This window comes from Salmo salar, chromosome ssa15, assembly GCF_905237065.1.
Source record: "Salmo salar chromosome ssa15, Ssal_v3.1, whole genome shotgun sequence".
Taxonomy (NCBI): Eukaryota; Metazoa; Chordata; class Actinopteri; order Salmoniformes; family Salmonidae; genus Salmo; species Salmo salar.
The window spans coordinates 3,117,897-3,132,499 of NC_059456.1; the positions used below are offsets into that span (position 1 = coordinate 3,117,897).

Genomic DNA, 14,603 nt, shown 5'->3' on the forward strand with positions numbered 1-14,603 from the left:
GTAAACACTTCCTGGCTTGAGCGCGTTCTCTCATATATGGTTTCCATGACAGCAGCATCGGGGTCCTCTATCATCAGGAAGTGGAAAGCTGGATAGAACTACATTCATTGTAGCTCAATGAAAATAATGAATTTTTAGATGAAAGAGTAAAGAATAAAATTTTTTTCTTTTTTTTCCCGAAAAGTGTTTTGAATGTTAGCTAGAAACTAACATAAATTTGAAGTTTGGACGGCATGGACTCGGACAACGAGAAGCCGCGCAAGAAGAAGAGACGGCCGCACTGGATTGTGAGAGGCCTCGGGCCGAGTTTTACTGCCTGCATGGGTTTCGTAATAAGCGTGCTGTACATCACTTTCCCGTAAGTTTACAAGCTAATTTTCTCCTTATATTAGGTTGTCCCTAAATGTCACATTCAATCAAAACCCATTCCACCTATAGTTTTCTGCGAGGATGACTTGACAGTTGACTTTATCCCCTGTCCTTGCCAGGTGCGCGTGGTTGGCTACTCATGTTTCAGTGGCCTATCCTGTGGCCTCTGCAATGTTACTAACTGGGACCTTGGTAACTTTCCTGGTGTCAAGTTTCATGGATCCTGGCATTCTCCACCAAGGTAATATTATCATGTTAACAACAGCATTATAATAGGATTATTAAATATAGCTAGATGACATCTAAGGGAGCTTTGATATTCCTTTCAAGAGTTATTAATAAGTAAGCAACTAGGCTACTTCCTATACCAAGAGGTCTATCATTATTGCACAGGTGCTACAGATCTGCTCTCTTCATTTGAATCATTTGTTGTTGCAGAGAATTTTCCTGTGCAGCTGAAATGCAAACGTTTAATGCATTCGAGTTTTAAAAAGCCTTCTAAAGTTTGTAATTCCCACTTTAGAATGTCAGACTCGATTTGCCCTTGTAACAACGCAGCTTCTGTCCTTCTCCTCTCCCCAACCTGGGCTTGAACCAGGGACCCTTGGCACACATCGACAACAGTCACCCTCGATGCATCATTACCTATCGTTCCATAAAAGCTGCAGCAATGCAGAGCAAGGGAAACAACTACTTCAAGGTCTCAGGGCGAGTGACGTCAGTGATTGAAATGCCACTAGCATGCATCGTTAACTAGCCAGCCATTTCACACCGGTTACACCCTAACAAAACAATTATCAACCCCTACATGAATGTCCATTAATTACAATCCACATAATAATTAATTTCCTGTTGCTGCAGGATTATTTTCCTGCTGTGAGAGACTGGTCAAATTAAGATCTTACATCTGTATCTGAGTCAAGTCCTGCTCCAGATTCTCCTTTAAAGTCGCTACATTTTTATCCAGAAGTTCCCATGAAGGAGCAATGTTTATAAAGCCTTTCTCTCTCTCTCTCTCTCTATCCCTCCCTCTTCTTCCACCTCTCTCCCTCTCTTTCCTCTCTCTCAGGCCCCCCATGGCCAGGCACAGCAGAGGTGGCCTATGTGATAGTGAATGGTCAGAGGTATGATATGGACTGGTGCAGTAGGTGTGAGATCTACCTTCCCCCTGCTGCATGGCACTGCCGTCGCTGCAATGCCTGTGTGGACGTAAGTTGTATTGAAATGCGCGTGCCAAACATATCAGACTGGAACCACAATTCAGGAAAGTGTCATCAAAATGGCTTTATCTTAATCTACCTCCCCCTGTTCATTATCGTTACCTACTTCCCTCTTCATTATCACCTCACCCTGTTAATTATCTACCTCCCCCTGTTCTTTATCTTTATCTACCTCCCCCAGTATATTATCTTTATCTCATGTAGTCTCAGGCTTTATGTGCTATCATCAGATCTGTTTGCACCTGTTATGTGTGTCTTTTCTGTGTGTGTGTTGTCTGTCTGATTGTGTGTGTGTGTGTGTGTGTGTGTGTGTGTGTGTGTGTGTGTGTGTGTGTGTGTGTGTGTGTGTGTGTGTGTGTGTATATGTTGTCTGTCTGGTTGTGTGTCTGCATGTGTGTTACACAGCGGTTCGACCACCACTGTGAGTGGCTGAATAACTGCGTGGGGAGACGTAACTACCGTGTGTTCCTGCTCTTCCTCCTGCTGCTGACGTCATACCTGCTCCTGGTCCTCTCCTCCTCTCTGTTCTACCTCTTCCTCACCCTCCTCACCCTGCACCAGCCCTTCAGCCTGCCCCACGCCACCACGTATCCACACACACACACACACCTGGGTCACAGTCCCAAAGTGTATGCATACTATTCTCTTTAAACCTTAACATTAACTGGCCAGTGTGGTCGTCATGGTTACCAGCCTGGCCTGTGTAGTCTTGGTCTTGGTTATACTCATCAGTAACATCAAGCTGATCTCCAATGGAGAGCCGTCTTCTACTATAGTAAGTCACTACACTCTCTCCCCGTCACGCTCTCTCTCTCTCTCTCTCACACACACACACACACACTAATTGGAGCAGCATTCTGTTGACTGAGGATGTATTATAATCTGGTGCCCCATCTCTCCCTCTCTTTCTCTCTCCTCTGTAGGAGCCCTACTTTGAGCCTGATGATAAGAACCCGTTTGATCAGGGCTGCTGGAAGAACTGGACCCACGTCCTCTGTTCCCCGACTGGACCCAGGTACACTACATCACTAATACAAACAGGTACATCACTACTACACTAATACAAACAGGTACATCACTACTACACTAATACAAACAGGTACATCACTAATACACTAATACAAACAGGTACATCACTACTACACTAATACAAACAGGTACATCACTACTACACTAATACAAACAGGTACATCACTACTACACTAATACAAACAGGTACATCACTACTATACTAATACAAACAGGTACATCACTAATACACTAATACAAACAGGTACATCACTAATACAAACAGGTACATCACTACTACACTAATACAAACAGGTACATCACTACTACACTAATACAAACAGGTACATCACTACTACACTAATACAAACAGGTACATCACTAATACACTAATACAAACAGGTACATCACTAATACAAACAGGTACATCACTAATACACTAATACAAACAGGTACATCACTACATCACTAATACAAACAGGTACATCACTAATACAAACAGGTACATCACTACTACACTAATACAAACAGGTACATCACTACATCACTAATACAAACAGGTACATCACTAATACAAACTGGTACATCACTACTACATCACTACTACACTAATACAAACAGGTACATCACTACTACACTAATACAAACAGGTACATCACTAATACACTAATACAAACAGGTACATCACTAATACACTAATACAAACAGGTACATCACTACATCACTAATACAAACAGGTACATCACTACATCACTAATACAAACAGGTACATCACTACATCACTAATACAAACAGGTACATCACTACATCACTAATACAAACAGGTACATCACTAATACACTAATACAAACAGGTACATCACTAATACACTAATACAAACAGGTACATCACTAATACACTAATACAAACAGGTACATCACTAATACACTAATACAAACAGGTACATCACTAATACACTAATACAAACAGGTACATCACTAATACACTAATACAAACAGGTACATCACTAATACACTAATACAAACAGGTACATCACCACATCACTAATACAAACAGGTACATCACTAATACACTAATACAAACTGGTACATCACTAATACAAACTGGTACATCACTAATACAAACTGGTACATCACTACTACACTAATACAAACAGGTACATCACTACTACACTAATACAAACAGGTACATCACTAATACAAACAGGTACATCACTACTACACTAATACAAACAGGTACATCACTAATACACTAATACAAACAGGTACATCACTAATACACTAATACAAACAGGTACATCACTAATACACTAATACAAACAGGTACATCACTACATCACTAATACAAACAGGTACATCACTACATCACTAATACAAACAGGTACATCACTAATACACTAATACAAACAGGTACATCACTAATACACTAATACAAACAGGTACATCACTAATACACTAATACAAACAGGTACATCACTAATACACTAATACAAACAGGTACATCACTAATACACTAATACAAACAGGTACATCACCACATCACTAATACAAACAGGTACATCACTAATACACTAATACAAACTGGTACATCACTAATACAAACTGGTACATCACTAATACAAACTGGTACATCACTACTACACTAATACATCACTACTACACTAATACAAACAGGTACATCACTACTACACTAATACAAACAGGTACATCACTACTACACTAATACAAACAGGTACATCACTAATACAAACAGGTACATCACTACTACACTAATACAAACAGGTACATCACTAATACACTAATACAAACAGGTACATCACTAATACACTAATACAAACAGGTACATTACTAATACACTAATACAAACAGGTACATCACTACATCACTAATACAAACAGGTACATCACTACTACACTAATACAAACAGGTACATCACTACTACACTAATACAAACAGGTACATCACTACATCACTAATACAAACAGGTACATCACTAATACACTAATACAAACAGGTACATCACTAATACACTAATACAAACAGGTACATCACTAATACACTAATACAAACAGGTACATCACTACTACACTAATACAAACAGGTACATCACTACATCACTAATACAAACAGGTACATCACTAATACAAACTGGTACATCACTACTACACTAATACAAACAGGTACATCACTAATACACTAATACAAACAGGTACATCACTAATACACTAATACAAACAGGTACATCACTACATCACTAATACAAACAGGTACATCACTACATCACTAATACAAACAGGTACATCACTAATACACTAATATAAACAGGTACATCACTAATACACTAATACAAACAGGTACATCACTAATACACTAATACAAACAGGTACATCACTAATACACTAATACAAACAGGTACATCACTAATACAAACAGGTACATCACCACATCACTAATACAAACAGGTACATCACTAATACACTAATACAAACAGGTACATCACTAATACAAACAGGTACATCACTAATACAAACAGGTACATCACTAATACAAACAGGTACATCACTACATCACTAATACAAACTGGTACATCACTAATACAAACAGGTACATCACTACATCACTAATACAAACTGGTACATCACTAATACAAACAGGTACATCACTACATCACTAATACAAACTGGTACATCACTAATACAAACTGGTACATCACTAATACAAACTGGTACATCACTAATATACTAATACATCACTAATATACTAATACAAACAGGTACATCACTAATATACTAATACAAACAGGTACATCACTACTATACTAATACAAACAGGTACATCACTACTATACTAATACAAACAGGTACATCACTACTATACTACTACAAACAGGTACATCACTAATACAAACAGGTACATCACTAATACACTAATACAAACAGGTACATCACTACATCACTAATACAAACAGGTACATCACTACATCACTAATACAAACAGGTACATCACTAATACACTAATACAAACAGGTACATCACTAATACACTAATACAAACAGGTACATCACTAATACACTAATACAAACAGGTACATCACTAATACACTAATACAAACAGGTACATCACTAATACACTAATACAAACAGGTACATCACCACATCACTAATACAAACAGGTACATCACTAATACACTAATACAAACTGGTACATCACTAATACAAACTGGTAAGGATCACTAATACAAACTGGTACATCACTACTACACTAATACATCACTACTACACTAATACAAACAGGTACATCACTACTACACTAATACAAACAGGTACATCACTACTACACTAATACAAACAGGTACATCACTAATACAAACAGGTACATCACTACTACACTAATACAAACAGGTACATCACTAATACACTAATACAAACAGGTACATCACTAATACACTAATACAAACAGGTACATTACTAATACACTAATACAAACAGGTACATCACTACATCACTAATACAAACAGGTACATCACTACTACACTAATACAAACAGGTACATCACTACTACACTAATACAAACAGGTACATCACTACATCACTAATACAAACAGGTACATCACTAATACACTAATACAAACAGGTACATCACTAATACACTAATACAAACAGGTACATCACTAATACACTAATACAAACAGGTATATCACTACTACACTAATACAAACAGGTACATCACTACATCACTAATACAAACAGGTACATCACTAATACAAACTGGTACATCACTACTACACTAATACAAACAGGTACATCACTAATACACTAATACAAACAGGTACATCACTAATACACTAATACAAACAGGTACATCACTACATCACTAATACAAACAGGTACATCACTAATACACTAATATAAACAGGTACATCACTAATACACTAATACAAACAGGTACATCACTAATACACTAATACAAACAGGTACATCACTAATACACTAATACAAACAGGTACATCACTAATACAAACAGGTACATCACCACATCACTAATACAAACAGGTACATCACTAATACACTAATACAAACTGGTACATCACTAATACAAACAGGTACATCACTAATACAAACAGGTACATCACTAATACAAACAGGTACATCACTACATCACTAATACAAACTGGTACATCACTAATACAAACAGGTACATCACTACATCACTAATACAAACTGGTACATCACTAATACAAACAGGTACATCACTACATCACTAATACAAACTGGTACATCACTAATACAAACTGGTACATCACTAATACAAACTGGTACATCACTAATACAAACTGGTACATCACTAATATACTAATACATCACTAATATACTAATACAAACAGGTACATCACTAATATACTAATACAAACAGGTACATCACTACTATACTAATACAAACAGGTACATCACTACTATACTAATACAAACAGGTACATCACTACTATACTACTACAAACAGGTACATCACTTCTACAAACAGGTACATCACTAATACAAACAGGCACATCACTAATACACTAATACAAACAGGTACATCACTACTACAAACAGGTACATCACTAATACACTAATACAAACAGGTACATCACTACATCACTAATACAAACAGGTACATCACTACATCACTAATACAAACAGGTACATCACTAATACAAACAGGTACATCACTAATACACTAATACAAACAGGTACATCACTAATACACTAATACAAACAGGTACATCACTAATACACTAATACAAACATGGAACATCACTAATACACTAATACAAACATGGAACATCACTAATACACTAATACAAACAGGTACATCACTAATACACTAATACAAACAGGTACATCACTAATACACTAATACAAACAGGTACATCACCACATCACTAATACAAACAGGTACATCACTACATCACTAATACAAACTGGTACATCACTAATACACTAATACAAACAGGTACATCACCACATCACTAATACAAACAGGTACATCACTACATCACTAATACAAACTGGTACATCACTAATACACTAATACAAACAGGTACATCACCACATCACTAATACAAACAGGTACATCACTACATCACTAATACAAACAGGTACATCACTAATACAAACAGGTACATCACTACATCACTAATACAAACTGGTACATCACTAATACAAACAGGTACATCACTACATCACTAATACAAACTGGTACATCACTAATACACTAATACAAACAGGTACATCACTACATCACTAATACAAACTGGTACATCACTAATACAAACTGGTACATCACTAATACACTAATACAAACAGGTACATCACTACATCACTAATACAAACTGGTACATCACTAATACAAACTGGTACATCACTAATATACTAATACAAACAGGTACATCACTAATATACTAATACAAACTGGTACGTCACTACATCACTAATACAAACTGGTACATCACTAATACAAACTGGTACATCACTAATACAAACTGGTACATCACTAATACAAACTGGTACATCACTAATACAAACTGGTACATCACTAATACAAACTGGTACATCACTAATACAAACTGGTACATCACTAATATACTAATACAAACTGGTACATCACTAATATACTAATACAAACAGGTACATCACTAATATACTAATACAAACAGGTACATCACTAATATACTAATACAAACTGGTACATCACTAATATACTAATACAAACAGGTACATCACTACTATACTAATACAAACAGGTACATCACTACTACACTACTACAAACAGGTACATCACTTCTACAAACAGGTACATCACTTCTACAAACAGGTACATCACTAATACAAACAGGCACATCACTAATACACTAATACAAACAGGCACATCACTAATACACTAATACAAACAGGTACATCACTAATACAAACAGGCACATCACTAATACAAACAGGTACATCACTACTACAAACAGGCACATCACTAATACACTAATACAAACAGGTACATCACTAATACACTAATACAAACAGGTACATCACTACTACAAACAGGTACATCACTACTACAAACAGGTACATCACTAATACACTAATACAAAACAGGTACATCACTAATACAAACAGGCACATCACTAATACACTAATACAAACAGGTACATCACTAATACAAACAGGTACATCACTAATACACTAATACAAACAGGTACATCACTAATACACTAATACAAACAGGTACATCACCACATCACTAATACAAACAGGTACATCACTACATCACTAATACAAACTGGTACATCACTAATACACTAATACAAACAGGTACATCACCACATCACTAATACAAACAGGTACATCACTACATCACTAATACAAACTGGTACATCACTAATACACTAATACAAACAGGTACATCACCACATCACTAATACAAACAGGTACATCACTACATCACTAATACAAACAGGTACATCACTAATACAAACAGGTACATCACTACATCACTAATACAAACTGGTACATCACTAATACAAACAGGTACATCACTACATCACTAATACAAACTGGTACATCACTAATACACTAATACAAACAGGTACATCACTACATCACTAATACAAACTGGTACATCACTAATACAAACTGGTACATCACTAATACACTAATACAAACAGGTACATCACTACATCACTAATACAAACTGGTACATCACTAATACAAACTGGTACATCACTAATATACTAATACAAACAGGTACATCACTAATATACTAATACAAACTGGTACGTCACTACATCACTAATACAAACTGGTACATCACTAATACAAACTGGTACATCACTAATACAAACTGGTACATCACTAATACAAACTGGTACATCACTAATACAAACTGGTACATCACTAATATACTAATACAAACTGGTACATCACTAATATACTAATACAAACAGGTACATCACTAATATACTAATACAAACAGGTACATCACTAATATACTAATACAAACAGGTACATCACTACTACACTACTACAAACAGGTACATCACTTCTACAAACAGGTACATCACTTCTACAAACAGGTACATCACTAATACAAACAGGCACATCACTAATACACTAATACAAACAGGCACATCACTAATACAAACAGGTACATCACTAATACAAACAGGCACATCACTAATACAAACAGGTACATCACTACTACAAACAGGCACATCACTAATACACTAATACAAACAGGTACATCACTAATACACTAATACAAACAGGTACATCACTACTACAAACAGGTACATCACTAATACAAACAGGTACATCACTAATACACTAATACAAAACAGGTACATCACTAATACAAACAGGCACATCACTAATACACTAATACAAACAGGTACATCACTACTACAAACAGGTACATCACTAATACACTAATACAAACAGGCACATCACTAATACACTAATACAAACAGGTACATCACTAATACAAACAGGTACATCACTAATACAAACTGGTACATCACTAATACACTAATACAAACTGGTACATCACTAATACACTAATACAAACAGGTACATCTGTAACGTTTGTCGCCTGGTGATGAGGAAGCGGACCAAAACGCAGCTGGGAGCGAACACATGTTTATTCTTTACACTGAAATAAACACGTACACAAAATCAAGAAAATGCCGATACGTTAGCTGCTCAAAACAAAGAGACAACACCCCACCAACAGCGTGGGGGAAAAGGAACTTAAATGTGATCGCAATCAGAGACAACTAGCGACAGCTGTCTCTGATTGGGAATCGACAGCACCCAACATAGAAATAAACCACGGAAAAATACCCAACATGACACACCCTGACCCAAAATACCCGAGTTCACCTGGTCAGGGCGTGACAACATCACTAATACAAACAGGTACATCACTAATACAAACTGGTAGTCCTTTACTGTAAATGCTCCATATGTCAGTCAGCTCAATTGGAAATTACCTTTAAATTGCGCATTGTCCAAATCCACCATCAGATTGAATCCTGCACCGATAGTGATAACCTGTTGTTGCTGTTGTTGTCCAGGTATCTGGGGGCTGTGAAGCCCAGCAGCAGAGGAGACACTGAGGGGGACTGGAGCAGTCTAACCCTTCTCCATCAGGAGGACCAGTGTTTGTACAGCTGCAGCTCAGTCCCCTGTTGTAATACTTGTAAACATCACCAGGTGGCGGTAGGCCCAGCCAGCCCAGGCCATTTCAAGCATAGCACACTGAGTCTAGACAGTCTGAAGGAAGGGAGAGGGTGTTGCTGCTGCTACAGGGAAGTAGTACCAGCCGGCTGTGTGACAACAGACAAACACAGCGACAACAACAAGCCCCCACAGAGCTCTGCTGTGGAGATCCCAGGTGAGGTACAGGTTCAGAATTGGGCAAGTCCTCTAGTGACTGACTGGTTTGGGTTCTTTCATTCAGCTTCTGATGTAGACCTGAGAATTATTTTGTGTGCTATGAATGGTGATGGATTATTGAACCTGCTGCTAGGTTACCAGAACATCAACAAAAATGCTGTAAACATCACAACATATTTCCATCATAGAGTGGTATTCCTAGTCCACTTGTAAAAATCTTTATTTGATTCTGAATCATACTCACAGATATGTTGGCTGCTGGTGATGAGGACTTGGACCAGGAACGGGATGGAGTTCTGATCAGAGCAGCAAAGTAGCTTTACATCCTGACCACCAGAGGGAGCTGTGTAGACAGTGAAGAGGGGGAGGGGCTGAGTGTGAAGCGGGGGAGGGGCTGAGTGTGAAGGGGGGAGGGGCTGAGTGTGAAGAGGGGGAGGGGCTGAGTGTGAAGGGGGGGGAGGGGCTGAGTGTGAAGGGGGGAGGGGCTGAGTGTGAAGGGGGGAGGGGCTGAGTGTGAAGCGGGGGGAGGGGCTGAGTGTGAAGCGGGGGAGGGGCTGAGTGTGAAGCGGGGGGAGGGGCTGAGTGTGAAGCGGGGGGAGGGGCTGAGTGTGAAGCGGGGGAGGGGCTGAGTGTGAAGCGGGGGAGGGGCTGAGTGTGAAGCGGGGGGAGGGGCTGAGTGTGATGCGGGGGGAGGGGCTGAGTGTGAAGTGGGGGGAGGGGCTGAGCACCAAAGAAGAAGCAGATCCTCTGCTGTTTTAAAAAATAAATGAATATTTTTTTCTCAACAAGGTCCAACTTCGTTTGATCATCACATTCAGCATCACATTGATCGTCACATAAATCATGACACGTTGATATCTTATTTCTTCTGCTCTCTGTGTGTGTTTGAGTGAACAAATTCATAGCAGTGTGTCTGTGTTAGTCCAGGTCTTTTGAGGCAGGTAAAACTACAACTCTTTTTGTACAACACGTTATTCAAACCCCCGGGCTAATCTATTCTGACCAAATTCACTTGAAAATCACTTGGTTCTTTCTTTTGAAACCATTCAACCAAAGGAGAGAGACATTTCTCTTATTGCCCAGATAAAGTGTCCTCTCTTTTCGACAGTCTTATTTTAAATATTTACATATTTGAAGCAGTGATCTGATATATGATATGTCTATTTGAATGGGGGAGAAGGCTACTCTGGCTGTATCTCAATACAGCTGGACAGAACTCTAGGAACCGCTCTGGTCACTTTCAATACACAGTATCCTCCTCTCCCCCTCCTTCTTTCCCTCGTCCCCCATTCCTCTCCTCCCTCCCTACTCTCTCCTCTCCCTCTTTCCCTCGTCCCCCCATTCCTCTCCTCCCTCCCTACTCTCTCTCCTCTCCCTCTTTCCCTCGTCCCCCCATTCCTCTCCTCCCTCCCTACCCTCTCCACTTCTTCCTCTCCCTCCCTCCCTCTCCTCCCCCCCTCCCTCCTCTCATGTAAACCAACACAAAGACTGCCATCCCCTCCTCCCTTCCATCTCCCTCTCTCCCTCCTCCCTTCCATCTCCCTGTCTCTCCCTTCTCCCTTCCATCTCACTCCCTCTGTCTCTCTCTCTCCCTCTGTCTCTGTCTCGCTACCTCTTCTCTCCCTACCTCCTGCCTCCCTTCCCCCTTCCTTAACGTCAATGTTCCCGTGTTCGCGGACACCGCATTCACAGTAAACGCTGCATATGTAGCATAAATCAGAAATTACCTTCAAATGGCGCATAGCTGACAAAGCGTGATCGGATTGAATCCTTGCCTTAAACTCCAGTTCAGATCTCCTCTATAATACATGAGAGTGTGGGACACTCAGGGCAGTATTGAGGTGAATTACAGTGTGTTTTACAGGGAGCCTCAGGGCAGTATTGAGGTGAATTACAGTGTGTTTTAGAGGGAGCCTCGGGGCAGTATTGAGGTGAATTACAGTGTGTTTTACAGGGAGCCTCAGGGCAGTATTGAGGTGAATTACAGTGTTTTAGAGGGACCCTCAGGGCAGTATTGAGGTGAATTACAGTGTGTTTTAGAGGGAGCCTCAGGGCAGTATTGAGGTGAATTACAGTGTGTTTTAGAGGGAGCCTCAGGGCAGTATTGAGGTGAATTACAGTGTGTTTTAGAGGGAGCCTCGGGGCAGTATTGAGGTGAATTACAGTGTGTTTTAGAGGGAGCCTCGGGGCAGTATTGAGGTGAATTACAGTGTGTTTTAGAGGGAGCCTCAGGGCAGTATTGAGGTGAATTACAGTGTGTTTTAGAGGGACCCTCGGGGCAGTATTGAGGTGAATTACAGTGTGTTTCTTGCCACTACTACATAGGGCTGCATGTGTGACTCTGGATGGATAGTGGACTGGACACTATAGTATCTGAACCCATGAGTCTCAGATTTCTTTGACAATTCTAAGTTGTGAAACTGTCGTCAGGTGAAACTTGGTCAAACAGAGATAAAGTATTAAGATAAAATATCAATACACAACATGACAGCATAAAAAATCAAGACAGGTTTTACTCGCCAGTCGCTGAGTTTAATTTGAAATATTTTCCATATTAAATACCCCACCCTCCCATCCCACCCCTATTTCATCCCTCCCCTCCCTCCCATCACTCCCTCCCTCACTCCAATGCCATCTCCACAGAGAAAGTCTGTGTCCCAAAAGGCTCCCTATTCCCTATGTAGTGCACTACTTGTGATCAGGACCCATAGGGCTCTATATAGGACCCATAGACCTCTGGTCACAAGTAGTGCACTATATAGGGAATAGGGGGGCTTTTGGGATGCAGACAGCTGTCTGGATGAAAACACACTCTCTATTTATGCAGCATATTGCTATTTAAGACATTTGAAAAAACAAATTAAATACTACTTTCTTTTTTTTTCTGCTCCCATTTCGGACTGTTTTGAACAGAAAATAAACTAAAACAGTGTCCCTCCGCCAGTCGACATAAAAAGGGGCCCACCTACGCCATGGTATGTTCCCCTTACCCTTGCATCCTACCTACACAGTGGTCCGTACCATGATGCTTGAAATGGGGGAGGGCTCACTGGATCATCTGAAAGGCTTCAATCAAAACAGTACAGTTAAGTCCTGAGTGTAGCCAATTGTTTTGGCGTTTGCAGGATGTGTCAAACATCTGACGTCCAATCTTTATTCTTCAATTGATTGAATTCAGTCGTTGTTTCACTAGTGTTCCTCTGTCTCTATTCTTCTCTCATCTCATCTCTTCTCCAGTTTAATAAAGTTTGTTTTGTGCCCCCCCCCTTACTGGTATGTGCTTGTTTAAGGCTCTCCAGTCCTCTTCTTACAAAGTGTGCGTCATTAGCGACTGGCTGGTTGCTGTGGCAGGGTTGTCATTGGTCCACCACTGGGGAGAGGGGCGGGTGCAGGCAGAGTAAACGACTGTTTCTGTGTGAAACTAACAGCTCTAGAGGAAAACTGGTTTTAGGTCAGTCACAAGGCATGTTAACACTCAACTAGATGAGTTTCACCACCAAGTGTTCATGTGTACTGTGAGTTGTGTATACATGTGAGGCTGCTTTGCCTGTGTGCATGTATTGATCGATGCTTGTCTGTGCATTT

The 14,603-nt window shown here is 39.6% G+C and overlaps 1 protein-coding gene across 2 annotated transcripts; it reads left to right on the forward strand.

Annotated features, from left to right (window-relative positions):
* The first annotated feature begins 66 nt into the window (after positions 1–66).
* LOC106570847 (palmitoyltransferase ZDHHC19) lies at positions 67–11,406 on the forward strand. Of its 2 annotated transcripts, XM_014143415.2 has the most exons (8): positions 67–358; positions 489–610; positions 1,439–1,578; positions 1,995–2,176; positions 2,262–2,364; positions 2,513–2,604; positions 10,697–11,016; positions 11,265–11,406. In XM_014143415.2, exons 1-8 carry the CDS (start codon positions 234–236, stop codon positions 11,333–11,335), a joined length of 1,155 nt encoding a protein of 384 aa, XP_013998890.2. In that variant the 5' UTR covers positions 67–233; the 3' UTR covers positions 11,336–11,406. The 2 variants fall into 2 exon arrangements, with proteins under 2 accessions (XP_013998890.2, XP_045551316.1); XM_045695360.1 differs by lacking the exon at positions 11,265–11,406 and having other exon boundaries at positions 2,513–2,630; positions 10,697–10,994.
* The last annotated feature ends 3,197 nt before the right edge of the window (positions 11,407–14,603 follow it).

Bases quoted from the DNA above. Each gene is read 5' to 3' on its own strand.
- LOC106570847 (XM_014143415.2), top strand. From the start codon at position 234: ATGGACTCGGACAACGAGAAGCCGCGCAAGAAGAAGAGACGGCCGCAC. The intron at 611-1,438 runs GTAATATTATCA...CCTCTCTCTCAG, and splicing joins TCCTGGCATTCTCCACCAAG to GCCCCCCATGGCCAGGCACA. The intron at 2,365-2,512 runs GTAAGTCACTAC...TCTCCTCTGTAG, and splicing joins GAGAGCCGTCTTCTACTATA to GAGCCCTACTTTGAGCCTGA.